This window comes from Ursus arctos, unplaced genomic scaffold, assembly GCF_023065955.2.
Source record: "Ursus arctos isolate Adak ecotype North America unplaced genomic scaffold, UrsArc2.0 scaffold_33, whole genome shotgun sequence".
Lineage (NCBI taxonomy): Eukaryota > Metazoa > Chordata > Mammalia > Carnivora > Ursidae > Ursus > Ursus arctos.
In genome coordinates this window covers 16,082,013-16,109,701 of record NW_026623019.1, presented here as the reverse complement: position 1 = coordinate 16,109,701, position 27,689 = coordinate 16,082,013, and the positions used below count along the sequence as shown (strand labels likewise).

At 43.8% G+C, this 27,689-nt stretch overlaps 1 protein-coding gene across 2 annotated transcripts in view; it reads right to left on the bottom strand.

Annotated features, from left to right (window-relative positions):
* The window catches only part of PCSK5 (proprotein convertase subtilisin/kexin type 5), a 451,769-nt gene that overhangs the window by 245,949 nt on the left and 178,131 nt on the right, over positions 1 to 27,689 (bottom strand). For both annotated transcript variants that reach the window (XM_026518823.4, XM_026518825.4), the window contains exons 8-9: positions 15,425 to 15,637; positions 4,578 to 4,678 (exon numbers count right to left, since the gene is read on the bottom strand). In XM_026518823.4, the coding sequence (XP_026374608.1) occupies positions 4,578 to 4,678; positions 15,425 to 15,637 (314 nt within the window). The remainder of the gene's footprint in view (positions 1 to 4,577; positions 4,679 to 15,424; positions 15,638 to 27,689) is intronic.

The following is a 27,689-nucleotide window of genomic DNA, read 5'->3' as shown; positions in this document are numbered from 1 at the left end:
AAAGACCATTTGCAACTTAAGGCCAAAAGGTTTCTTTGGTAAACTTAAATTTTGAATGTCCTGAGCTAATGCTGGGAACTGAACATACAAAAAAGACTCCATTAAACCAGCTTCTTGTTGCTGATAGTTACAGACACAGGTCAGGGAAACTTTCAGTAAAACATAATATAAGAAACTGAACAGTAGGGGCGCCTGGGTGGCTCAGTCAGTTAAGTGTCTGCCTCTGGCTCAGGGCATGATCTCAGGGTCCCACATTGGGCTCTCTGCTCGGCGGGGAGCCTGCTTCTCCTTCTTCCTCTGGCCCCTGCTCATGCTCTCTCTCTCTCTCAAATAAATAAAAGTCTTCAAAAAAAAAAAAAAAAGAATCGAAACAGTATATTTTTATGAATATCAATTATTTCAATTTTTGTTTTATAAACCATTTCATAGGAAACATCACTTGCTAACAGCTGTCTTTTCTCTTCCCAGGGGGCTAGAAAACTAGAATATATATGTTAGCATCAAGATGCAAGGCTCTTTATACACGTGACCTGGTGTTCTTGTAGGCTGCTTACCTAAACCTGTTAGTCATGTTCCACTACTTTCTTCATTTAAGGACACTCATTTTACTAGAACTTTCTGAGTTAGGCCATACAGAAACACATCACTTGAAGAAGCAACGGCCCAAATGATAATTAGTTCACTCGTAATCACTGATTACATATTCCCTCTTCGCTTCACTGAAAAACCCGATAGTTCCTCCCAAATCCACAAACCTCCAAAACCTGAAATAGTATAAACCTCTGAACTCATACATACGTGACACGAGCACCCCAACACAAAAAGTGTGCCCCCCTCTTTTAAGAGCACAGTTTTTTTCTCTTATTCTGACACCGCTTACAGTTTTTCGAAAGGTAAGAAATGTACAGCGTTCGGGGCCCTGGCAACATCTTTGGCGGCAGAAGGAAAAGTGCCGGATTTACTAGAAAGGCGAAGTGTGCGATCAGGCTGTCAGAGGCAGCTGGAGAGAAGAGGCTCCAACCCAGGAAAAGCGGGAACGGCGGCGGCATTTTAGAGGCTTTCAGAATCCTTCCGGTCTTGGGAGGAGAACCCTCGTACCTGAGGGTCTGGGGTGTGCTACGGTGCAGTCTGTTACAACACACGATCTCACACACTCGTGGGAAGAGGAGGGCGGGGGGTGGGAGGGGTCTGTCCCCTGAGCTGTCACAGCGGAGTTCACTCATGCCCAAGCTTTTGTTGAGCGGGGGTAAGAGATCTGCACACTTGAAGCTGATCTGTCTCTCTGCTTTGTATCTGGTTTTGTTTTCTTTTCTCTTAGATTCCTAAGAAGGTGTTTTTGGGGGTTTTTTTCTTTGTTTAGGGTAAAAGCTTTGAGGGGAGGGGAGCAAGCAGGATCAGAATGGCAGCGAGGCCAACGGCTGCAGCAGCCCCGAGAACGATCTACTCTTCTACCGATGCAGGCCAGCACCTGCTGATGCAAAGAAAGCAGGCTGCGGGGCGCTCGGGAGCTGGGAGCGTTCCCGGGGTAGAGACTGCAATCGAGTGACCCTACGAGAAGCGAGGCTGCTTCCCTCAAGGGCATGAAGAGTTGGGCCATGCCAGTAAGCGGGGGCTCTTCACGCCAACGCTGAGCCTCATCGGTCCTCAATGACCTGAGCGGGGGACGCGGGTCTCAAGTGTGGCAGTATCCTGGGGCGTAACTCGGCCTCGCTCTGCCTCCCTCTCCTCTCCCCTTTCGAGGGACTGTCTTGTAGATCAGACTTCTCAGCTTGTGAGAGGAGAGGCTGAATCTCCAAATACCAAGGTCCAAGTGGTGTTAAGTACTAGGATAAGGGGAGATCCCCGGGGAGGGGGTGCGGGGGCTGCTGAGCGGGTGAGGTGTGTTTGCAAGGCTTAGGCTTAGCGCTTGAACAACTTCAGCCTCCGCGTGCTGTCATTCGAGCTCCTGGCTCCGATTTCTTAGTTCCACATACGTCTTACTCACGCGAGAGGCTCACGGCTTATTGACCCCAGTTGGTCATCCAAGTCTGACCCATTCTTTTAATACTCAGATGTCTTTCTCCTCACCTCCACCTTCACTCAGAGGCAAAGGTGGGCCTGTAGAACAAGCCAATGGCGTTAAGAGGCCAGGCTTATCCTTTCTTATTTTATCAAATGACTGACCATCTACTCTGGCCCCATGATCAAACTGTACTGCTTAAAATCTTAACCTATAGTGGATTTTTCCAGGTAGAGTCTCCCGCAACGTTCCTTCCACCCGTCGCAGTTGTGGAAAAATTAGTCTTTAAAAATACTCAAAATGCAAAGAAAGAGAAAACAGATGAAGACTTTCAGGGTGTTCCCAGCCCCAGAGCGAACTCATCCAACTAAGTGGGTTCTTTGGGGCCCAAACATAGGATTTTCCATTTGAGCTTAAATAGTGGTCAAAAGAATTGTTGAAATCTTAGTTTTATAGTAATATCCCGAGGAACTGAGCATGGCGTAGGGCTATAGCCACAGACAGGGCACTTGGTTGCTAAGTTTGAGATGACAACTGTTTTTTGGGGGGAATGGGGAGGTGCAGGAGAAATTCCTGACTTTTTCCGTTCAATATTTTGTGCATCAGAAAATACTCCTGAGAAACACCTCAGAATTTCAGGATGAAGACAACGTACTTTCAAAAATCCCATCAACAGTGACCCACTTAAAAACAGACAATGAGTGGAGACTTCCGGGGTCAGAACTGCCCAGTGAAAAGTTGTCACGTGAGAATTTAATAGGGTAAGGGCAAGTTTTCTGCTACACCCCAACTTTCACCACTTTAAAAGACATAATATGCTGAAATGATTAATATTTAACCTCATGAAAAAGGGAGAAGTACACACATTTGTGGGAAGCTGGGCATCCCTTAGCACCAATGCTTCGGCAAGAGGCCAACAAGAGACTCGACACCTGCTACGTCCTGAATGTCTCTGTCCCCACAAAATTCGTATGTTGAAACCTATTGTCCATCGTGATGGTACTAGGACGTGGGGCCTTTGGGAGGTGATTAGATCGGGAGGGTAGAGCCTTCATGAGTGGGGTTACTACCCTTCTAAGAGCCCCCAGAGAGCGCCCTTACCATGCCCCTTCCTGCTGCCATGGGACCTACCTAGGAAGTGGCCTTCACCAGACACCGAATCTGCCAGTATCTTGATTTTAGACTTCCAGGCCTCCACCAAAAGGGGAAATAGATGTCTGTTGTTTATAAGCTACTTCATATATGGTATTTTGCTATAGTGTTCTGTGCAGACAGGGGCAGCCCACATCCGGGGCTGTGTTCTTCTGCCTGTCTTACTCCAAGGCTTTCCATGGCTTATAACTTACTCTTTCCACATTACGTTAAGGCCCGACTGCCTTAACACGGGTCCCTGCCTTAAAGAGGGGCAGCTGTAAACGTACTGAGAATGAGCCAGAACCTTTCTCATTGAAGTACCCGAGTCTCGTCATGATTCTTGTGCTCTTTTCCTGTCACCTGCTATTGCTGTACGTCAGGGTACGACTCAATCAAAGGATCTTTCCCTTCCTCCCTCGGGCAGGGGTGCAAGGCTATTTTTGGAAAAACACTTACGTTATGACTTCAGTTGCTTTTATGGTCCTCTTGTAGGAGGGTGTCAGAGTGCAGGCCCACAGTCCCTTTGCTAAAATCCTTGGACCTGATGCGTTTGGAATTCAAAATTTTTTCAGGTATGGCATCCAGAGCACATATGACACAAAACTTCCAGTGGGGGGGGGGGATCTAAACCAGCACCTCATAATCCAATCCATTCATATTTCTGCAGTAAAATGCATGAATTTTCACAACAAAGGCCGTAAAAGGCCTCAAACCCAGTTTGGCGCAAGCTTGGCCATCAAGGAGTTTGTGTGTCGAGTTTGCAAAAGAACTTTCAGTTTTCTGGGCATTTTGGATTTTGAAATGGAGGGTAAGAGAGTGTAGATCTGTAGAAGGTTTTGAAAGAATTAAAATCAGTGATATCAAAGAGTTAAGGCACCAAATCTGTTGGTGCTTACGGCAAGAAGAGAGGAGACCTACTGCTCTTTCAAAGGGATCTTTCAGACACAGAATTTGACCACGTTGAACAAGATTAAAGGTAGATGGGTTGTTCCTGTCCCTGCACTTTGGCCATATGACCTTGACACATTCTGTCCCCCAGAGGGAGCGCTGTTGTCATGGAATCTAAGCTGCTTCTCTCTTCCTCAGAGAAAGGGCCCCCGACTGCTCTGAGACTCACAGGAACATTCCCAGACTAGAATAAAAACCTCAACAAGGCAAGAGTGTTGGAGCCAATTGGCACGCTTGCACTATGACTCCATAATAAAGTAATTACACAGTTTGATTTTTTAAGGATATAAAAACCAAAAAAAAAAAAGTGTTTTTTTTCCCCTTCATATAGGGAAAATAATTCTTTTTAAAACTCTCATCTTTGGCGTTTTAAAGGTGGGATTTAGAAGGCTCTATTCTGGGTTCTTGGGCTAGGGATTCTATCACAGGGGATGGGTAAATTGTCCTTGAGATGAGGGGCTGTCGTCAGCAGAGACATAAGGAGATAAAGGCTTACTTGGCTTCCAGGGCCAGCGCGATGATGCCCGCGGCCATGGGGGCCGAGGCCGAGGTGCCGGTGTGGTTGTCCGTGCAGCGCTGCCGCAGATCCGTGGTAATCTAGAAGACAGAGATGAAACACGTAGGATTCTGGGGTCCATGGGAGTCACACGCAAGAAGAAATTCACTCATAAAAGTAGAATGGAGGGGTGTTGAAACAGTGGTTTTAAATTCCTTGTTCCTGCGCTCCCGTGACTATATGACTTCTAGAGACCCGTCTGTGTAAATCAGCTTTGAAAACAGAAGCATTTGGAAATCGGACTCCACTTCTGTTAAGACTGGGGTCAGGACTAGGGTGAGTCTTTGGCTTGGAACATATGGGTTATGCAAATATGCCCTTCAGTTTTACCCCTCAAACCCCTGACGGCTTCACCCCAGACCCAGCTCTAGTGAAAACTGAAGTTCTTTCATGACCCCAACATTTTTAATGATCAGATATGGTGAACCGACCACCAGACACCGAGCTAGGCATTGGAAGCGTCAAAGCACACGGTCTGGCCCCTGCCCTTCCAGAATGGTTATCTTGGGAGAAGCGTAGGTTTTAAGCAAAGGCATGCTCTGCTGTACAAGGAACATCGGTTTTTAGCATCCACAGAAATGTTGATGGAAGAACCAAGACCTCCTCAAAGATTTAACGTGAAAACCAAAAACAACGTTGAACCCAGGGTGTTTGAGGGGCGGTTACAGCACTAAGTGGCTGCCGGTATATTACAGAAGGAGATTTGCCATTTCTCCACTTTTTGAAATCAGAATGTGAGAACTAGATCATTTTTTCCTCTTGGTTTGAATCCAGTTTACTTCAGCTGTGGCCGAATAACATTCCCATCAGCAAGAGCCGTGCTTTATAACCTTTCTTTCATGATCATTTCACCCAGGGAGAAAAAGTTAAACCGAGATTCTCCTTAACAAGACAAATGAAACACTCTGAGGTAAGATTTTGCAAACCAGCGAAATAGCTAAGATTTTAAAAAAACCCTCCCTCCCCAACAAGCATCAACTTTTGCCTCCTTGGGGCTGATAGCACTCCTGCTGGGAACGCACAGGCCTCGTGAGATGAGCTGGTGCTCTCACTGAAGTTACTGGAAGACAGTGGTTAAGCATTGTTTGGCATCAAGACAAATAGGAAAACTGGTGAAAGGTCATCAGAAAGGTGTGGGGGGATAAAGGCAGCTGAAAACAAAGTCCTGTTGTTCTAAGGTGTTTCCTTCCAGAGGAGTGTGAAGACTGGTTGATTTGGAAAGAAATCTGATCTTCACAGGAAGACCGTGCTGCCTAACGCCTCAGAAATGAGCCCTCCCCTGAAAGTTTCCTCAGGGGCCTCCGAGGATGTCTGAATGGACACTAATTATCTGGTATGGATCTACAGTGACACGCTGGCTGACCTCGTTTCAGACAGGGCCATCGGTTCTCACTGTCTTTTCTTTGTTCCTTTTGACACTTTTAATGTCACCAGACCATCCATACCAGATAGGCACTGATACCCGAGAAGTGGCAGAATGAACAAACATATATAGAACCATAAAGACATAGTGGTGGGAGAGAGGAGGCAAGCCTTACCCTCTTTTCTTAAATAACTGAATGGTGGCCAAGAGCCCCGACAGTGTGTTTGGCAAGCAGGGGAGGGTGTTTCTTGACTAACAGACCTGATTAGGGCGCCATCTTCTGAACCTCCATGTTGGATGCTGGCAAGATGTCTGGGTAAACAGAGCCCTACCCACTTCTACATAAGAAACTTTCTGGATTTTTAATTGTTGCCTTTAAAAGGTATTTCTTTGTTTTTGTTTTGTTTTGTTGAGGTAAAAAGCATGTAACACAAATTTACCCTTTTAACAACTTCGAAGTGTCCAGTATAGTATTGTTAACTATATGCACGCTGCTGTACAACAGATCTCTAGAACATTTTCATCCTGTAGGAATGAGACCCTACCCATTAAACGACTCCCCATTTTCTCCTCTCCTCCCAGCCTTTGGTAACCTGTATTCTATTTTCTGTTCCTATGAGCTCAACTACTCTAGGTACTTCATATAAACATAATTGTATAGTATTTGTCTGTGTGTGTGTGTGTGTGTGTGTGTGTGTGTGTGACTGGCTTTCACTTAGCATAATGTCCTCAGGTCTCATTTTGTTGTAGCATATGGCAAGATGTCCTTCTTTTTAGGCCGCGTAATATTTCATTGCCTGGATTTACCACATTTTCTCTCTCATCCATCCAGCCACGGACATCTGGGTGGCTTCCTTCTCTCGGCTGTTGCGAATAATGCTGCAAAGAACACGGGGACGCAAAGATCTCTTCGCAATCCTGTTTTCGGTTCTTCTGAATATATAACCAGGAGTGGGACAGCTGGACCGTTGCAAAGGTACTCCTACTGCACTTGAAATCGCGGGTAAGTTCGCAGCCTGGTTTTCCAAAGGCCTGGTCCCTAAGACAAAGGCATAAACACCCCAGAAGCAGTCTGTTTCCGAGTCTTCAGATCCTCTGTTGTTGCGAGATGGCCCTGCCTGCATTCTTCTCATTTTACCTCACCCTCACGCTCACATTCCTTGGCCAAATTTTCTTTTTTTCGATGACTTGTGCCTGGATGCAAGACTTTTCGCGAGGTCTTCCCACTTGGCTCCTTTTGCTCGTGCTTCGGCTGTACCAGACGCTTTCAGTGCACAGAAACCCATCCAGAATAAACACCCCAAGTGTGTGTAACGTTTCTGAGTCCAATAAAGAACCACCTCCGGCCAAGCCCAAACGTGAACGATAAAATCTTTATGATGTCGGGGCAGCGACACGAGACGCCTCCCCCGTATAGAGTCAGCAGGTAGGGACGTATATGCTGTATGCTTAAGTGGAAAGCTGCTCCGCACTTCTCTATACAAACACCGGCCACACGTTAAGTGCTCTTCATATGGCCGAGCGTGTGGAATTCCAGATCGGCACTGTGCCCTCATTTATTTATTTTCCAACCACTGTATCTCGATGAAATGTGAGTCGCGAAAAGAAGAGTGAAAAGGGGGTGGAGCGGGAAAGGCCCCGGAGAGTGGAAGGGAAAAAGGAACGGAGAGAAAAGAAACAAAAGCAGCCTCCCTCCCTCTCACGCTGCTTTCAGGGGAGAAATTCCAGCTGGGTCATTTCAAGGGGAAGTTACTGCCACTGGTGGAAATATTTAGGTGTAAATTACCGGAAAGATCTAAGGCAGGGTTTTCATCATTAAGAGAAGCTGCCGTATCAGGGAATTCTTAGGTCTCTCTTTAGAATGAAAAGGCGAAGACCACCACGGAGCACGCCGTCTTGAAGAAAAATGATGTCCCGAAAACTGGAACCACATGGGGGGGGACCCCATTCATAACGCATGCACGCAAACTCCGACAGCGCAATTTAGAAGCAAAGCTTCGTGGAACATTCGGCCCGCGTCACGGAGTCTGGAGGCTCTACGTGTGAGAATGGAACCACAGAGGCCTGTAAGTTTCGATTCCGTTTTAAAGCAAGTCTCAAAATTTGGTTTCCATCCTGGGGGCACATCCTGCGTGCCCCAAATTCTCTCGGTTCGCTACCCAAATCAGAAACGGAACTTTCCTCCTCAGAACTTCTCAGATTGCTCAAGAAAATGTGCTCTCTGTCCATCAGAGTGAGGGAAACAGGAGATGACACCAGGCCTCGAGCCAGATCAACGCGGTCTTGCTCAGCAAATGAGATGTTCGGCCTGTCTCAGGATGAGGAGCAGATGGTTCCGGGGATGCCACCAAGTTAGGGATGTCACCTGTGTTCGGTGAGCAGGGGTGGATGTTGTTCAGGTCTAGTCCCATTCCCTCTGAGCAGAACCATGGCTTTTTCTCCTCCTAAGCTCTTATTTCCTATGATTTCACATTTCATTAGTTGGGCTGATTGGCTCTTTTATTCCAGCCTGTTGAGGAAATTCTCCAGGGAACCTCAGCTCAGCTTGACTTTGGCCATGAGTGACAAGGCGTAATAGCGACCCTGCAGTTAAGAATTTCTGTCTCCCTGATATCTTGTGATCTGTTTTATTTTGAACGTGCCATATTGTCTCCTATCTGTTAAAAGAGCAACGGAACAGATATTTTTAAAACACGAAATGATTCTACTGTCTGTTAGGTTGAATTTGTTTCTGGTGTGGAGTTCGATTTGGATTCGAAATGTGCCAGAAAAGCTGTTTCAAACACAGTGATGGGGGAGAAAGGCAGAAAATAAACCTTCAATGTGTCAATGAATAAAACAGAAGAAGCTGATTTATTAAGCACAGCAAAATAAAATGGAATAGAGGGCCAATTAATGCTTTCTGGGTTCCACTGAAGTCTGGTATAAAATTTAATCACGACCAAGGAGTCCACATAAAACTCCAGTCCCGTGTTGCTACGGGAATCGAAAAACGCGAAGCACAAATGTGAGGTTTTGCTTACAAATGTGAGGCTGCTATCGTTGGAGGACGAAGCCATCTTATACCATTTTTGCATTTCCAGCATGTTCAGCTCCACGCTAGGTAAGGAGCAGAAGCATGGCATTTACTGGCTAAGTTGAATTACTAACATCGAGCTCCCCCAGACTCATTTTGTTCTATACCTTAAACTCCCCCAATTATTAGGAAAGACTTCCAGCTTTTTTTAGGTCAAATCTCCAAATAAAACTCACATAAACTTGTAAGCCATCTACAAACATTACGTGTGTATGTGCGTACATATAATCCAGGGGCTAAAGTATAGCTATCCCTCACCACTGCTATTATTAGCACAGACTGGACGGCTTAGAAAACTACCACCACTTGCAACGAGCGGGACAACATGCAACAGGTGTTCACACGTGTGCACACTCCCGTGTGTGTATAAAACTACATTTAAATGCACAGGAACTCTGCGTGCAAGATACGCTATTAATTCGGGAAATGGGAGGCTCAGAGAGACCAACGTGCCTAAGGACACATAGCTACTGAAGAGCTGGGTAAGTCCTGACGTGGCAGCAAAAGAGAAAGCTGAGTTACAGGGGGTAGCCATCCGCGAGAGCCAAAGTGGCCGTTCCAGACCACCAATGGCCATGGCGGCAGAACTGGCCTTGAGATCCAGCTCCCGTTGGCAAGCGGGCATCGACACTCTTCTTGAGGCCATAGTGGAAATCAGAACTTTTCAGGAACAAAGTGTCCTTTCTTTTTTTTTTTTAAAGATTTTATTTATTTGAGAGAGAGAGTAAATGAGAGAGAGCAAGCACGAGTAGGAGAGGGGGGAGGAGCAGAGGGAGACAGGGAGATGCAGACCCCCCACTGAGCAGCAAGCATGATGCGGGACTCGATCCCAGGATCCTGGGATCATGACCTGAGCCGAAGGCAGATGCTTCACCGACTGGGCCACCCAGGTGCCCCTGTCCTTTCCTCTTTTTAACATTCTCAAGACACTATGCGTCCAACTTCCAAACACACTACACGCATCTGGGTTTGCTAGTCTTCTGCTTGAAAAAATAGTGACATTTCTCAAATCAAAAGAAGAGACAGATGATCGAAATTAACCCCAGTGTGAATGGTAGCCGCACCTGAATAATGATTTGGGTGGTTGGGGGGTGGGGGGAGTGGGGAGTGGGACGTTTCTGCAAAACAAGAAAACGTGTAGCTGCTTAGGAACATTGAAAGCAGTAAGAGAATTCCTCCACATGGAACTGGTCGCTCAGTCCAAGCCTGAGATACCCCAGGCGGCACGTTTGTTTTGAACACAAATAAATAGCATGACGTCAGGAGAGGGCTGAGCAGAGCATATATTCTCAACCCTTGGCTCGTAAGACCCCTCCCGGGAGGAATACAATCACCGTCATCTTCCAACCTCTAAGACAAATTACTAGAGGAAAGAGGGCAAAGGTTGAACTAGTCCCCAAAGAAAGAGATAATTTAATGATGGGAGGGGCTGGGGAGAGAAAGAGAAGCTGTATTCCCCAAACAGAACGGGGGAGAAATTTCAGGAGCCAGTGAAGGGTTACCAATGGGATCTTTAATGCTCTTCGACACGAAGAAAGGTACAGCTTTATCACGTAGCAAGATTCCTGTGGGCCATTTCGTATGCCAAATATTTTATTGTCAAATACCTTTTGCCTTTCACCAACCTACCAGAAGAAGGAGTTTCTCTTAAAGAAACAGAGCATCTCCCCGTCTTCCTGTAGCTATATAAACAACTTCTGAAGCTCCCATCCTTCCCAATGTCTGATCGTGATTTACGCAGGACTGTTTACTCAGCTCAGGCTCTGGGAAGGAACAAGGCAAAGTCTTCAACCTCACGTAGTTTCCAATCTAGTGTGCAAAACAGACAGCAAGAAAACGTGCAATGTACGAAGTCGTTCTAAGGACACGAGAAAGAAAACCGAACAGATAAAAAGAGTGGGGGAGGGGAGTGCCCCGATTTTCAGGGACGGGATACTCGAGAAGAGGTATAAATTAAGCGCTATCTGGGGGAATGGTGCCTTAAAAGACGACTCTTGTCACAAGACAGACAGCCCTCGTTTGACCCTCACACAAAAGGCATAACCTGGAGGAGCTCAGCGCTGACATGTCGTGCCGCAGGACCCAGCAACCCAGACTGGCAAAGAGCTTTAGGTTTCTGCAAGAGGACTGATTGTCTTAGGGGATTATGAGAAGGTCTTATGGTATGAAAATTAAAATAAATCTGCCAGGTAGTGAAAAATAATACACACACACATATATATACATATACATACATATACATACATATATATATATATGTATGTATGTATATGTATGTATATGTATATATGTTTGGCCTGTCTCAGGTATATATATATACACATATATATACATATACACACACATATGTATGTATGTATGTATATATATATGTGTATGTGTGTGTGTATATATATATATATATATATAATTTTTGTGTATGTACACACATATATGTGTGTATATATATTTTGTCACTGTGAAGAGAACCCCGAACCGGCAGGAGCAGCACCGTTCTCTCAGACAGCTCAATAGTGGATGTCCTTTGAAAGTATTCAAAGCACGACTGCGTGCTGGTTATAAGATGGGCTTGGGCGTCCATCCTGACTCGGTGGAAATCCAGGCTCTACCACTTACTGACTGTGTTTCTTTTACCCTTTCAAGCACTAGTTTCCTTATCTGTAAAGCGAGGATGGTACCTGGTCGTCCTGCGTAGAGTTTTGAGGATCCTATGAGACGATGCATTTAATGTGCATAGCTCAGTACCTGGCACTAATTAGAAGGATGAAAAAAATGCCATATTTGTGGCATGTTAATATAACCATGAATGTATAACATATTTGACATGGAATAAGATGTATGCAATATTGTGAATAAAAACATATGATTTGATCATATGGCTTTATAATAACCAGTCATTTCAACTGATTTCTATTTAGCTTGCAGGAGAGCTTCTTATTAAAGTAATCTTAGTATTTTGGATGCCTCACCTCCTGGAAAGAGATATAAGGCTATTACTGATCTGAATCTGTTAAAGCATGAATGAAACACCAAGGTCCACGACTGTACTAACAGCGGGGGCAGGAAAGCAAGAGACCGTGTTCTGGCTGTTCTGAAACCCAGGGCAAGGTTTTCCTGCTTGCATACCATGCAAAGCCATTCTGTTGAGGACAAGTAAAATTTATTCAACAGAAGTGCTTTTCCAGAAGCAGAGGGATCTTTCCTCTCTTCTGAATCCTCGGCTTCTGCCTGGTTCAAATCACAAAGGTGCTCTACAAATAAGACATGACAACCGTGCTCTCCCGAAGCTGCCGCCAATGGCACGAGGAAATGAATGGCCCGGGGAGGAGAGCCCCAGAACAAAGGGAGACAGACACCGCCATTCCTGCAACACTCAATCACAATGCCATGGCCGGGAAGCGGGCATCTCCGAGGGACCAAGGGCATCTGGTTCAAAGCCTGGTGAAGAAAAGGTCCCAGGCACGACACAGGATTATTTGTCATTCTGACGTCTAGGAGGAAAAGGGGTCAGCTGGACCGTAAAAGGCTGATGTCGTTGCCAACTCTACTCATGTTCAAACCGTTAACATGTTCACGATCAAAGTGCCTTTCTTTATGGGGTAGGTGGTACAGATCGCACTATTTTGTAGATTGGAAAAATCGAGGTGCAACAAGAGCCCCTATTAACAACCGCTGGAAAAATGGCCAGCCTCGCCTCCCGGGATGCAGAATGCTACACCGACTTAGGGAACAGCGGTACCAGCCACTCCTGAGCAGCTCATCGTGCCAGAGCGGTGTGAGTACCTTACGTGCAGCATCTCATCTTCAACAAAAATCTATGAGGCTGGCAAGGGTTTTACCTGCATTTTATAGACGGCGCCACCGAGACTCTGTGAGGTTCACTGAGCCACTGAGTGATCTGTCCGAAGCTAGAGACTCTAGCTTGAAAGAGTTAGCAAATTTCCTCTCCAATTTATGGTGATTTGGAGATTCACGAAAAATAAAGAGACTCTAAGAGCTGGATGGAGAAAAATTACTAATAAATTGCTGTGATGAAAATGGGAGAAAGAGATGAAACAGAAGGTAGAATCAACTATAAGTTAAATATATACAGTGAGTCAGGAAAGGCTGTGGTATCAGAAGTAGCAAATAGGGAGAAAGTGAAGGCTGTGACTGACTGGATTCACCCAGTGACTGGATCATTCTGTGCATCCCTGGGAGAAGCCTCAACGACCACCTGTCGTGGTGGGGGTGGCAGTCATAGCAGCTACCATAGCATCACAGCATGATGAGGGCCCAAGAAGGTCAAGTCTAGGAAGTAAATATCACATAAGGATTTTGAGGTCCCTCTGTCCATACTGCGTTCTCCCATCCAGGACCCAGAAAACCCTTCCTTCTCCTTTGAGATTTTGCCTGCTGGATTGATTATACATTTCTCTTAAGAAAGGCATTTATGGAACTTTACAATACCCTCTCCATGGCAACCATCTCACAAGCAAAAAAGGAGTCAATGGGCATATCCACCAGCAATGGCAAGTTTGCCTTCAGACCCGAGAGGTACAGAAAGAGAATTCTTATTCCAAAGAGTTCCATCAGGATTTTTATGGTGCAGAACTGACAAATGTCACTCCGTTTTAGAGGACCGTGACCCTGAGTACTGAGAGACAAGCAAATCTGAGAGCATAAGGGGGTACTCCCAGATTATAACATTTTCATACTGAAGGTAAAATATCACGGAACATCACTTTCCCATTACGAAAGCCAGGAAACGGCAAAACTTGTCGCCTCTGTATTTTCTCCTTTTATGTTTTACTTTGTATTGCAATGTTTACTAATGAATGATGGAGGTACTTAATGGCGGACTCATGTATGTGTGTTTAAGATTTTATTTGTTTAGTTGAGAGAGAGAAAGAGAGAGACAGAGCACAAGCAGAGGGAGAAACAAGCAGAGGGAGAAGCAGACATCCGGCTGAGCAAGGAGCCCGATGACTCTGGGATCATGACCTGAGCCGGAAGCAGATGCCTAACTGACTGAGCCACGCAGGCGTCCCAATGCACATTTTTTAATCCAGTTATTGTGGAGGAATTAGGGAAAGATAGGGGCAGATGGGATACATATATGGGTAGGCAATTTTTTTTTTTTTTAAGATTTTTATTTATTTATTAGACAGAGATAGAGAAAGCCAGCGAGAGAGGGAACACAAGCAGGGGGAGTGGGAGAGGAAGAAGCAGGCTCATAGCGGAGGAGCCTGACATGGGGCTCGATCCCATAACGCCGGGATCACGCCCTGAGCCGAAGGCAGACGCTTAACCGCTGTGCCACCCACGTGCCCCGGCAATTTCTATTTCAATCAATCCAAAAACTGTAACTAAAGTTAGTGAAAAGTAGCTGAGAAGCCACACATGGCAATTATATAATAACCAGGAATCAAGAAAAAGCAAATGGATGTGGATAAAAGACTACATGACGGGAACAGTATCCTATCACCTGTATTTCTACTGCTGTGTAAGTCAGATGTGACCCAAATTTGCATGAATCTCTAAGACCTGAGAGCAGGGTCTTAGCCTCAGGCTAAAATGTATCAAGGAAAGCAGCTTAGCTTCACTTTAGAAAGACAAATCCTGAGACGGGTTATAAAACTATGATCAAGAAAAAAGCAAAGTGCAAAGGCGTTTGAAATTTCCCATCAGAGGCACCGCTGATGTGCTGGGCACTCCAAAAGCCAGAACCTTCCCTGAGGGGTCAAGTAGTGTGCAAAGCACTTTTTATGTACTTTGTCCTCGTTTCTGTAATAACTCCGAGCTACGTAATCCTAAATGCTCACATTTTACAGGCAAGGATGTTGAAACAGAAAAATTAAGTCACGTGTCTACAGTTACCCAGCTTACAACAGATAGTTCAACAGTCCACAAAACCCGGGCAGGCTGGGCCTGAAAACTGAACTCTTACTCAGTTTGCTGTGTGCAGAGAGAGCAGGACGCGTGGTAAGCAGGTCACACAGGACTTTGAAGTTTTGAAGGTGGTATGGGGACAGGGTGACAAGGGAACTGGGATGAGAGTCAGAACGAGTCTCTCCTCTGCCACTAACTCACCAAGGTGAATGCAGACCATTCTGTGTCTTCAACTAAACTGAAGCGGACTCATGTCTAAGACCACATTCCACACTGGTAATGTGGTAATGACCCGGACAAGCAAGTTGCAGGAATCGGTAATAGAATGACGCCATTTACAAATACTTGGATTGAGCAAGACATATGTTATGTCTATTTCCATATATCACTCGTGCATATAAGCTTATGGTTCTTCCTTTGTCTCTCACTGTGAAAGATACATGAATAAATCATGATAGACACTCAAATATTACATACTATTTTCTTATCGTACGACTCCCCGCTGCTGTAGGTGGTGGCCAGCGTGGACGAACACTCTTCCAGGTACCAAGGCTTCTTGCCACTCTCGGCTGTGCTGCTGATGGAGATGGTGTAGATGCTGTTGGTGTAGCCGTCACACGAACAGTGGTCTTTGCTCCTTCCACCATTTCCTGAGGCCCAGACAAAAACAGAGCCGAGGCCTCGCCGCCCCTGTTCGCACACAGAAAAAGTTAAATGATAGAAGACACAGATCACAGACTTTAAATGCAGAGATCAATATCAACAGGGCACATCAAATATTTATAGGAGGGCTGTGATGCTATTTTGGTAATATGCTGGATGAAAGCTGTTTTTTGAGGTAAGAAGAGTTGCTTTTATTTTATTAATTTTTTATTTTTATTATTTTATTTTATTTTTTAAAGATTTTATTTTTTATTTATTTATTTGACACAGAGAGAGAGACAGCCAGCGAGAGAGGGAACACAAGCAGGGGGAGTGGGAGAGGAAGAAGCACGCTCACAGAGGAGGAGCCCGACGTGGGGCTCGATCCCAGAACGCCGGGATCACGCCCTGAGCCGAAGGCAGACGCTTAACGACTGAGCCACCCAGGCACCCCTAATTTTTATTTTTTTTAAGGAGAAAGAGAAAAAGCATGTGGAGGGTGGGGAGAGGCTGAGAGAGAGAATCTTGCACGAAGCCCAACCCAGGGCTCGATCTCACGACCCTGAGATCAGGACCTGAGCTGAAATCAAGAGTCAGATGCTTAACTGACTCAGCCACCCGGGCGCCCCAAGAGGAGTTGCTTTTACAAACTAAAATAATCTGGATGTAATGTACACCCTGGTGACTACAGTTAATAATCCTGTATCATTTATTTGAAAATCGCTAAGAGAATAGATCTTAAAAGCTCTAGACCCACTGTGGTACTCATTTCCCAATATACAAATACCAAAGCATTCTTTTGTATGCTTGAAATGAATACAATGTTATATGCCAATTATATCCCAATAAAAAAACTTAAACCTTTTCACATGTCACAGTCATAGAAGTCACAAGAACACCAATGATGACAATAAGAGGCCTAACGTTCATTAGGTACCCACCATGGACCAGGCACAATTATAATTGTTTTACATGAATCAGACTGAACTCTTCCAATAACCCTGTGGGAATGGTACAATTTTTGTCCCCATTATACAGATGAAGAATTGAGCTACAGAAATTAAGAAACGTTCCCAAGGTCAAATAGCTAGGAAGTGGAAGGACAAAATTTGAAGCCACACAGCCAGACCCCAGAGTTGGACTATCATTAGCTGTAATTAGTACAGACCTATACTAGTGCGCTAACTCTTCATCTATATGAAATAGGGGCTCTTATGCTCCCTCAGTTAACATATGAGCAACATGAGGTGTGGAGAGGTTATGTGATTTATCCTCAGGTCACACTGTTGGTGAGGAGCAGAATTAGGGATGATGTACCTTTTAGAATTGTGCCTCCTTTGTGTACGGCAGGGACACTAATTATGAAGGATGTTAATGGATGCTACCAGAAATAAAAAAACATTTCAAGATTAAGTATGTTTGGGAAACTTTAAGTTAAACAAAATGAAACAGAGTCCCCTGCTGTAGAATTTGATAAGTGATTGTTCATTGGAAAACTCTACGGGAGGCACAATCGGATGTTTTTTCCAAACATGGCGGATGGTGCCATGTCTGGAAATGGCGGATACCTTCTTCAACCCGATCCGTGAAATTTTTCTTACAAGGCTAGGAGATGGGGTTACATTCTTTATGCCAAAACTTGGCATCCATTTGCAGAGTTTCCTGAGGTCATAAAATGATTAAGGAGAAGAAGCAAAGTAGAACATAGACGTTCCAAAGCATAATGACTATTTGGTTCCGTAAGATAAGATCTTCAGAAGAAAAGAGAGAAGTTAGCCAAAGTGAAGTGTATTTCTCCGAATAGCTGGAGCTGAACCCCTCAGAAATTTAACCTTTTTAAAACCAGAAGTCACATTGAAGGACACAGAGGCCAAATCTATCATTTGGTAATTAGAGACTGCGAACCGATGTCACTTGCTGGGGATGGCTGAACCTCTTTCTCGCTTCCAGGCCCTAGCTTTTATGGTCTCAGGTGGAGGGAAAGTATTTGGGATGCTGTTTTGGAATTTCTGGTAAAAGAGCCAAGGAAAGAGAGATGACAAAGAATTTGAAATATCCTTGATAAACTGTCTCTGACCTTGAAACCTCAAGGAAGAGAATATTTATGACACAATTTGACCTGAACATAGATTTCTTTTTGTCTTTCAACGTGGAAAAATGCAATATGATCGCACAGGAATGGGAAAAATTCATGAAGAGAGAGGGAGAGAAAGTTCTGGATGTTCTTGCCACTAGACAGCTGGGTCTGGTTTACCATCCTTCAGTTTGTCATCAAAATATTCCTGAAATGTACAGAAGGAGGCAAAAATCACTAAGCCATCATAAACGAAGGATTTTGTTCAATGCTTTGTAAATCTCTAGAAGGAATTACTCCTCACTATGGTGTGGATGGCCAGATTGAGAAACTCTGGTGACTGACTCAGATCCTCACCTCAGAGACAGAACATTACAGCCAGAGAAGGAAGGGTCTAATTCATCATCAATATGTACTCTCTCTATCACACACTGAGGGACTGTGTTGCTGGCAAAAAACATAGTGACAGTGGAGCTTTCTCTGACAGGTCAAGAGAATGCATGAACTAATGCGAAAGCGCTTCTGGTTTAAACAGCACTGGAACAGATACTAGATTAAGAACCATAAAACCACGAAAAAGCACGTATGGCATAATCACATATACACGCCTATACAAAATTATGACTGGGTCCCTATGTGTAAAATTCACCGAAAAGATCTTTAAAAACGTACTCAGTTTTAAAAGAATATTTAATAAGAAAATATTTAGAAGGTACTTTTATGTTCACCGTGTAATTATAAATGGAGGATACAAAATGATATAATATGGTCTCAGTTTAGAAAAAAAAATGTGTGCCTGAGTGTGTGTATGTGTGTGTAAAGAAGTTAATGTATATAAAGTTATATGCATGAAGCGACCATAAAGTGACAACGTAACAGAACTTAATTCTGCTTGGTAAGATTAAGAAAGATTTTTTTTTTCTTTTTTATACCATCCCTCCATGACCATATATGATTTTTATAAACAGAAACACATTTATTCCCCTCTTAAGAGGGGAAACATAGGGCCAATTCTTTTTTTTTTTTTAATTTTATTTATTAGACAGAGAGAGACACAGCGAGAGACAGAACACCAGCAGGTGGAGTGGGGGAGGGAGAAGCAGGCTTCCCGCTGAGCAGGGAGCCCGATGTGGGGCTGGATCCCAGGACCCTGAGATCATGACCTGAGCCAAAGGCAGATGCTTAACGACTGAGCCACCCAGGTGCCCCCACAGGGCCAATTCTTAAGAGATAATTTTTACTTTATGATCAAGAGGGGTTTTACACACAGTAGGTTCATTGTGCACTAAAAGCAGCAGAGACTAACATTTATAGAAACTTACTATGCACTAAGCACCATACAAACATTATTCTGCACAATTCAAATCTATATCATCATTTCATAGATGGGTAAACTGAGGCTCAGAAATGCTCATGAACGCCAGAGCCAGAGTTTCAAATCCAACTGGAGCTAAAGCCTGTGCCCTTAACCCTCAACAATAGTCTTCTTTTGGGCAAAAACAAGGCTGGTGGTTGCTGTACTGTTTGTAGCCAAAGCTCTAGGGTCTTCACTGGAACTTGGCTTTAGAACCTAAGAGCAGAGCAGCCTCCAAGTTCTTTCCAGACTTGGTGTCAGGACTCAAATGATAAAGAAAGGATGCATGCATGGTCCTGAGCATTCTCAGGGAGAAGGATGGAGGTTCAGATGCAAAATTCTGCCTAGAAATCCCAACCTGACCAGGGCTGCCTCAGAAGTAGGTCCACAAGTCATTCTACCATGGCGGCTTCCAGAGAGGACACCCCTGTGAAGGAACTAGGTCATTATTATGGGGACCAGGACATCTGCTGGGCTGAAAGAAAGAATGGTTGAAAGAACAGTAGGTTGCCACTGCCCTGGAAATGTCCTTTCCAGAGAGAGGTGACATCCCTCTATCAAAGATAATTTGAAGGAATTCTTTTACTACTGGGTATGGTGAAGGGAAACATCAAAGGACAGTATGAGATCAATAACCACCCACCCCTTATGATGCAAGGAAGTTGGGGTGTGTGCGTGGGGGTCACTGGAACTGGAAACAGAGGGGCTAGTATGAGTTGAGAAATGATTAGGGGACATACCAACCCATGGTGGCCCTGCTGGGAGGGGGCCAGGGGAATATGTACTGAGACCCTAGTCTCTTTCTCCTCTCCATCTCTCTCCCAGAAGCCTGAGGACCTGGGAGGCCATAGGGATCAGTATCCCTGAGCGTGGAGCTTGTGGAGAGAAGGGGAGAGAGGATCTGGACAATCTCATGGGAGACACCTGGCATTGTCCTTAAGCTGTGTCATGGAGTTGTGTCCCCTACCCTTCAAATTCATTCGGTGACATCTTAACCCCAATGCAACTGTATTAAATACAGTAAAGACACAGCAAGAAGGTGGCTGTCTCTTAAGCTGAGGAGAGAGGTGTCACCAGAACCCAACTCTGCTGGCACTGGGATCATGGACTTCCAGACTTCCAGCCTCTGGACTTCGAGAAGATACATTTCTGTTGTTAAGCCACCAGGTCTGTGGTATTCCGTTATGGTGGCCCAGGCTAATACAAGGGAAGAGGGGGAGATAAAGGGTGGCCTGCCCCCCCATGGAGGCAACAGAATATACAGATGCTGCCGCCATGCCTCACTATCTACCAGGCATTCTGACCCTTATGCATATGTGTATGGTTTATGATTAAAGCCCCAGAAATAAACAGGCTAATTTGTGGGCTGAAAATGCCATAAAGATCTATGCTATAGATCTATGGGGTTAATCTGAAACAATTAGCAATTCAAAGATTTATTTACTACAGAGGCACAGCAGATTTCCATTAGTGTGCAATATTCAGAAAATCAAAACATATGTGGTAAAAGAGAATCTGGATATTTCTCCAAAAATTCAGAGTAATTTAAGAATGAAATCTTAATGTGGGAATGTAGGGAAAGAAAGGAAGGTGGGCAGAGTAGAATAAAGAGTAAAGAATCTGGAGACACATATTTTCCCAAAGTGTAGGAAATGACATTTTCTAGTTTGCTAAAGTATTATGTTTGCAACTGGTTATTTAAATATGGCTTTGGATGAAAAAAGAAAAAAAATCCTCCAATTTAATTGAGTACCAAGTTAAAAGTTAGTGAACTCAAGGCAAAATATTTTGTGAAATCCATGTAAGATCCATTTGACCAAACTCTATTCTTTTTCATTGTGTATTTAATTGTGCATGTGTTTCTTCTCGTGTATGTCCTACAAACATCAATTTATAATGCCCCCAAATTTTATTACTGAAGGCTAGAAAGGAACTGGATTTTCTTGTGTTTCTGGAGGTCAGAAAAGGCTACTTTACAGAGCATTACCAATTAAATCCTACACCCCAAGCCAGGTTTTGAAAGCTAGAGAGTTCGATGGAACCAACTTTCTTTTTTAAAAATGGTGTGATAATTTTTCAGCCAATGTGGTCAGATTTTATTTAGTATTCTAATATTACTTTCTTTCCCGTATCACTTAGAAAATATTATTAAAGGGGCACGAATAAGTGACCAGAGATTCCTGAAATTAAAAAAAAAATGTGGCTGGACACTGTGCTGGTGCTTTCACAAATATTAGTGAATTTAGAGCAATCCCAGCAAGTTAGAGATGTATTTTACAGATTAGAAAACCAAGCAACACTAAGTAACAGGCAAGCCAACATATCACCAGAATGTGGTGGAAGACAGGGGATGGAGGTCCCTAAGTCTGATCAGAAAGTACCTATCTGTGTGTGTCAACACCAAGAGACAGGACGATACAACACATGATGAGGAACTTTCCTTTATCTGTGACGTCTTCCAAGCATAGCCTGCATACCCAGTTGCCAAAGCCCTTCACCATTCCGCTCGCCATCTTTCTTTGATATTTGTTCTCTTGGTGAGAAAAGAGCAACACCCTCCAAAGAAGCTCTTCCACACTTGGATCACAGATAGAGGGGTTTCAGGCCAGAAGAGGCAGAGGAAAGACAAGGACACCCATAATATGTGGTAGCTGAGATATGAAGAAAGAACTGTTCATCTTTGATAACAAAATCAAGCTGGTTCCTTAACAGAGCAGGTTCATTGACAGAAATAGGTCTGGTTTAGAAACATAATATAAAGGCAAGACAACATTAACACACTTCTGAAAGTCATCTGTAGCTCTCACACAAAATGTTCCAGAATTCTAAATATACACTGCTTTTTAAAGCAATTGTTAATAACCCTTTGAATTATTATCATCAGTAGGAGAGATGATTCACATGAAAGCAAAGTCGTCTTAAAGGTGACCTAAAAAGTAATCCAAGAAGAAATATAATCCCTAATTGAGGACAAGTCAGGAGCAGATAGTCACACAACTTCCAATGCCTAGGAGACGATTCTGGTAGAATTTGGTGGAACAAAGTCTTCTTTGGGAATGGACCAAGAAAATGTAGTCATGCTATGGATACAGTAAGACGTCTTTGGGAAAGACTAAAGCCTGTGACTTATTTTTTCAATCAGTTCTTTGGGGCAAGATGGGGACTGGGGTAGGAAAATTAATTACAGTTGACCCTTGAACAACTCAGGTTTGAACTCCATGAATCCACTCATATGTGATTTTTTTCTTAATAAATACAGTACAGCGGTGTAAATGTACCTTGTCTTCCTTATGATCTTAATAACATTTTCTTTTCTCTAGCCTACTTTATTATAAAAAGACAGTATACAATACATATAACATACAAAATGTATGTTAATCATGGGTTATCAATAAGACTGCTGGTCACGTAATTAAGTTTTGGGGGAATCAAAAGTTATACGTGGATTTTGGACTGTGCAAGGGGTCAGTGGCCCTCCTGTCCACACTGTTCAAGGGTCAGCTCTAGGTGAGACTCATCTGGACCCAGGGAAGACAGTGCGCCACCCCCCACCAGAACACCAGGGAACGAGATGTTCTTAAGAGTAAAAGGAGATGTATCCTCTGAGGGTTAGGAATCTGCAGGGGAAGCGCTGCTCCGTCAGAAACAATCCTATGCCAGAGTGCTAACTTCATCAGGACTCTACTGCGGTGTCTTCCCTCCCCCAGAAAGTACGCACAGGCAACCCTTATTTTTATGATCTACTTCCTCTGTGAGTCGGAGTGCCTGATGTAAAGGGTATCCAGGTTCCACTGGATTCCATTTCTGCTCTCCGAATATTTCATTATTGTGCTCTCAGAATTATTAAGCGAAACAGAAGAACTACTTTCAGGAAAAACCAAACTGTCATCAATTATGGTTTATTCGGTAACTGGAGTGCAGCCAACAGCTAATTCCACTTGTTTCCAAGCAAAAGTTCTAGGGCTGAAAATGCTTAGCAATGCTTCCCAAAGATGATTTCAACAGATAGCCAACACCTGCTGAGTTCAACCTTCCTTGGGCCCCAGCGCCTCCCCCCACTGCTCTTCATCTTTCTATACCCACTTTAGTGTGTCCACCGCCCAAGCTGCCACGTAGCCCTACATCGAATTTGGAGGAAGGACTGTCACAATATCCACAGAGTGGCTTACAAAAAATACTCTGTGGGCGGGTCTTCACCATTCTCACTCTATGTAACTTACCCTGTCCAAGCATGTTGATGATTGAAAAAGATGGAAAATACATATGCAGTTATTGTTTTTTTAAGGACTAAAAGTGAGGTGAAGAAGGCTTTTGCAAATGGTAAGCTGTTTCTCCCCATTTTTGTCTTCCTAGTTTTTCTTGTGTGATAGGACTTCACCCTCTCTTCCCCTTCATCTCAACCTCACCCACCTTTTCCGCCCCGCAACAGGCTTTCTCTCTTCTGATTTGCTGTGTACACGATGTGTGGCTAAGCCGTGTATATTAAGCATTTTTTAATGTTTTGTAGGTTTTTTAATACACTGAAAATATATTAGATGTAGTTATTAGCGATATTACGTTTACCATGCCCAAATGAAAAGCCATTTTATATGCTTGCCATGCATACCAAATGCAGCCAACTTCCCTTTATAAAGGAAAAGAGAACCCAATTTGTGATTATGGAACCGACTACTGGTGACAATAGTTGCAAGCATTTCTGATGAAACGATAAAGACATTTATACTTATGTATACGCAATTTTCCAGCACTGTTCACGTTCTAGTATCTCAGTGAGCAGTCTGATGCTCTCAGTTTAGGAAACCTAAAGGTGACTTTAGCTCAGTTTTCTAAAAGGACATTTGGAATAAGTGGTCAAAACTAGCATAAAAACTAATCAACTCTGTGAACGCAGAACTCCCCCAGACTCAGGTTCCTGATAAAAAGCTACATTTATGTTTATCATGTGCATAGAAAAAATAAAAACAAAATGAGTTGCTTAGCCACCCTATCTGCCAAAATATAAATTCAGGAGAACATCAACTCACTAAAGGCTTGGTAGAACCAATCCTGTGCCGGAGCTGCCTTTCCTCAGAAGGGTTGACACTGAAGGCTGAGCTTCTGACACTTTATCACCCAAGTGCGCCATGGCGTGATCCTTGGCTCCCGACAACAGTACTACAACAGCGCAGATTTCTTTCACTTTGTTTATTTGTCAAGAATCACTGGGAAAAGAAAACCCGTCTTTCATGGAGAAAAGGTAGTAGATCTAGAAGGAACTAAAACCCAGGTGTGTGTATGAATGGAAATAAGTATGTTTTCAAGCAAAGAATTTTATTCCTACGATCCTCGGGATATTCTGTACATTTAGGAACTTTACATAAGGAAAATTTGGAGCTGAATAATGTGCTATAGATATTATTGAAAACTGGATACATAAGAGGTTTATACGTTGAAATTTTAAATTCCTGCATCAGAAAACTAAGGGAATGAGGTTGGCAGAGCCGGAACCAGATGGGTCCACTCCCATCTTGACTGAAATGCTGATCCCCACTGAGTACGAATGCAATGGGGTGGTCCTCACAGTGCGACATAACGTGATTTAGTGGACTGGACAAAACAAAGAACAAACAAAAAAACACCAACACCTTTCTCCTCCTGCCTTATCTCATTTGCCAAATCAACAATTTCCAAATAATTGCCTAGTATTAATGTTTTCTCTACGGTCAATTCATAATGATCAAGCCTCCATTTTTTTCTCAGGCCTGTCTTCCTCTTCTGATTCACTGAACCTCTGCGAAATCAGGTTAATATTTACTTCCGGTCACTCCCACAGCCTCCAAGATTCGAGCCCTACTCAAGCTGTTTTCCCATGGCCTGGGGACCTGGAATGCTGGCTGGGAGGAGGAATATGCAAATTATGTTTCTCAACTCCTCATCCCAAGCTGCTATAACAATACCTGACACGGGGCTTGATCCCAGGACCCTGGGATCATGACCTGAGCCAAAGGCAGACACCTAACCAACTGAGCCACCCAGGTGCCCCAACGCAATCAATAATTAACAGCACCAAGGCAGCCATTTGGGGTACACCCACCATTCCAGCATTCCCATTTTGGGGAGAACAAGATGACATATAGGAGAAAAGTTTCTATATCTTGGATCATCCCAGAGCAAAGGCAAACTCATGCTCAGGATTGTTTCAGGAGAGACAGGTTTATGAAATTGAGAAGGACATTTCCAATATTAATATTAGTTACCTATTATGAAACTGCCCAGGAAGATACCACACCTTCAAATTTCTATTAAAGGAGTAAAAGTGGAAATATTCCTTTTGTAGAGAATACAAAATATTTACTATCAACAGTGGTATGAGACGAATTTATTGCAAATGTTTGGAAAGGTGTTTGGAAAGGAGGACAGAGGGAAACTCTAGCAGTAATGAAAGATTTATAGTCTTCTCTGCGTTAGGTTACAGAATGCCTCACCATGGGGGACTGGTCAACATGGAGAGGGCAAGAAAGCTGCTCCCCTCCAAAGCCCACCAGGGGGTTTGAATGTCACAGGCCTCTCTACTCCATGAAGTAACCACCTTGGTCTTTGTGGAGCAGCCCTTAATATTTCTGAACTAGAGAAAATCAGCCCTTCACAGTTTCTTCCCATAAACACATTCCTGACTTCAATGAAAGCCAATCACACTTCTGAAGAGATTACACTTGATGTTAAGCTTATGTTATTGACAAGATCCAGCAGTGGGTAGTCTGGGGTCCTTACAGATGCATCAGACATGGCCTTTCCTCTGAGGAGAAGACCAGCAGTAGGTCTGAGCCTGCAGATGGGCGATCAGTCAGTCTTCAAGAGGGCTCTACAAAGTCAGCATTGTCATAGTCTTTTCTTAGGGAAGCAGAAGCTCTGATAACTTAGTAACTTGACCCGGGTCAAAACACTGGAGGGAAACCAAGAAGATTCCAACCCGGCTCTCTGTGACTCTAAGGTCAGTACTCTCTACCTTCCCGCAGCTTGCATCCGGGGAGGAAGAGAAAGAGACAATACAGTGAAGTTGAGAATATGCCAAGTCAGTTTGCCCCAACAACGTTTCCCAGGACTTCAGGAAGAGCGAGGTCCCTATGGTAGCGTCCACTTCCATGACCATAATGACAGCTACAGAGGAGAGAGGTGAATGAGCAGAGACAGGCCCACGTGATGCACTTGACAGGTACAGATTCACACAACATTCACGTGCCAGAAGACAGACTGAGTCAGAGCCACACTCATGCCTCTTAATGGTCAGGTTACCTACTTTGCTCAGACTTAGTTTCCAAATCTGTAAACTGGTGAGGTCCTATGAAGATCATCCTTCTGCCTAACCAAGTGGCTACCATAATAGTCATCGTAACGTTTACAATCCTGAATATTAAAGTTTGATTGTCTTCCTCTTAAAGAAGAGAACTGTAGGGGCGCCTGGGTGGCACAGCAGTTAAGCGTCTGCCTTTGGCTCAGGGCGTGATCCCGGCATTATGGGATCGAGCCCCACGTCAGGCTCCTCCGCTATGAGCCTGCTCCTTCCTCTCCCACTCCCCCTGCTTGTGTTCCCTCTCTCGCTGGCTGTCTCTATCTCTGTCGAATAAATAAATAAAATCTTAAAAAAAAAAAAAAAAGAGAACTGTAAGCTCAGGACAAGTGAAAAAAACCTGTTATAAAAATCACATGTACTTTAATGTCATTTGTTACTATCAACTCAGTTCACTTTATCCTTGTTTATTTCACAGTGGCGTCTTTTTTTTTTTTTTAATTTTATCCAGTTACTGCCAAGTTTTGTTAAAGAAAATTTCCATTACCTTTCTTAAATTTATGCTCTAAATCACAGAAATTCAGGATTGGTATGGACCTTAACTTGACCTAATCAAATCCTGTAGGATTTTTGTATTTTCCCTGTAAGTAGGGACATCCAGACTGTACTAGAATGATGCCCGTGGTGAGGGCTTCACATCCTCCCCTATATGTCACTATCTAGAGAACAAAACAAATGGGAAAAAAAAAAAGAAAAAGGAAGTCTGTTACTGGTATCTGCTTAATCCCTAGGTAGAACAGAGGGAATTAGAATGGCATTTGCTAAAGTTAATAGAAACAACTCACAGGGTTAAAAATGAATCTCTAGGGGCGCCTGGGTGGCACAGCGGTTAAGTGTCTGCCTTCGGCTCAGGGCCTGATCCTGGCGTTATGGGATCGAGCCCCACATCAGGCTCCTCTGCTACGAGCCTGCTTCTTCCTCTCCCACTCCCCCTGCTTGTGTTCCCTCTCTCGCTGGCTGTCTCTCTCTGTCAAATAAATAAATAAAATCTTAAAAAAAAATGAATCTCTATAACTGAGGACAAGGTGACAGTAAATCTTTGACATTTGCACCTCTACAAGGCTGGGAGAAGTTTGTGCTCCTTTCCATACAAATGCATCACAGTTCACAATAACATTGGAATCTAAATCTGATACTTGGATAACAGATAACTTTAAGATTACAGAACGTGAAACCACATATGTATTTATAAAGACAAACAACTCTTCGCGTCCAAGATGGAAAATGTTAGATTGGGTCCATTTGGCAAATCACTTCTTAGCTTTGTTACGGCTCTAAAGACACAGAGTTTCCACCAGGATATAGTTAAATACTAACGGAGGATTTTTACAACAAACCCCAGGTA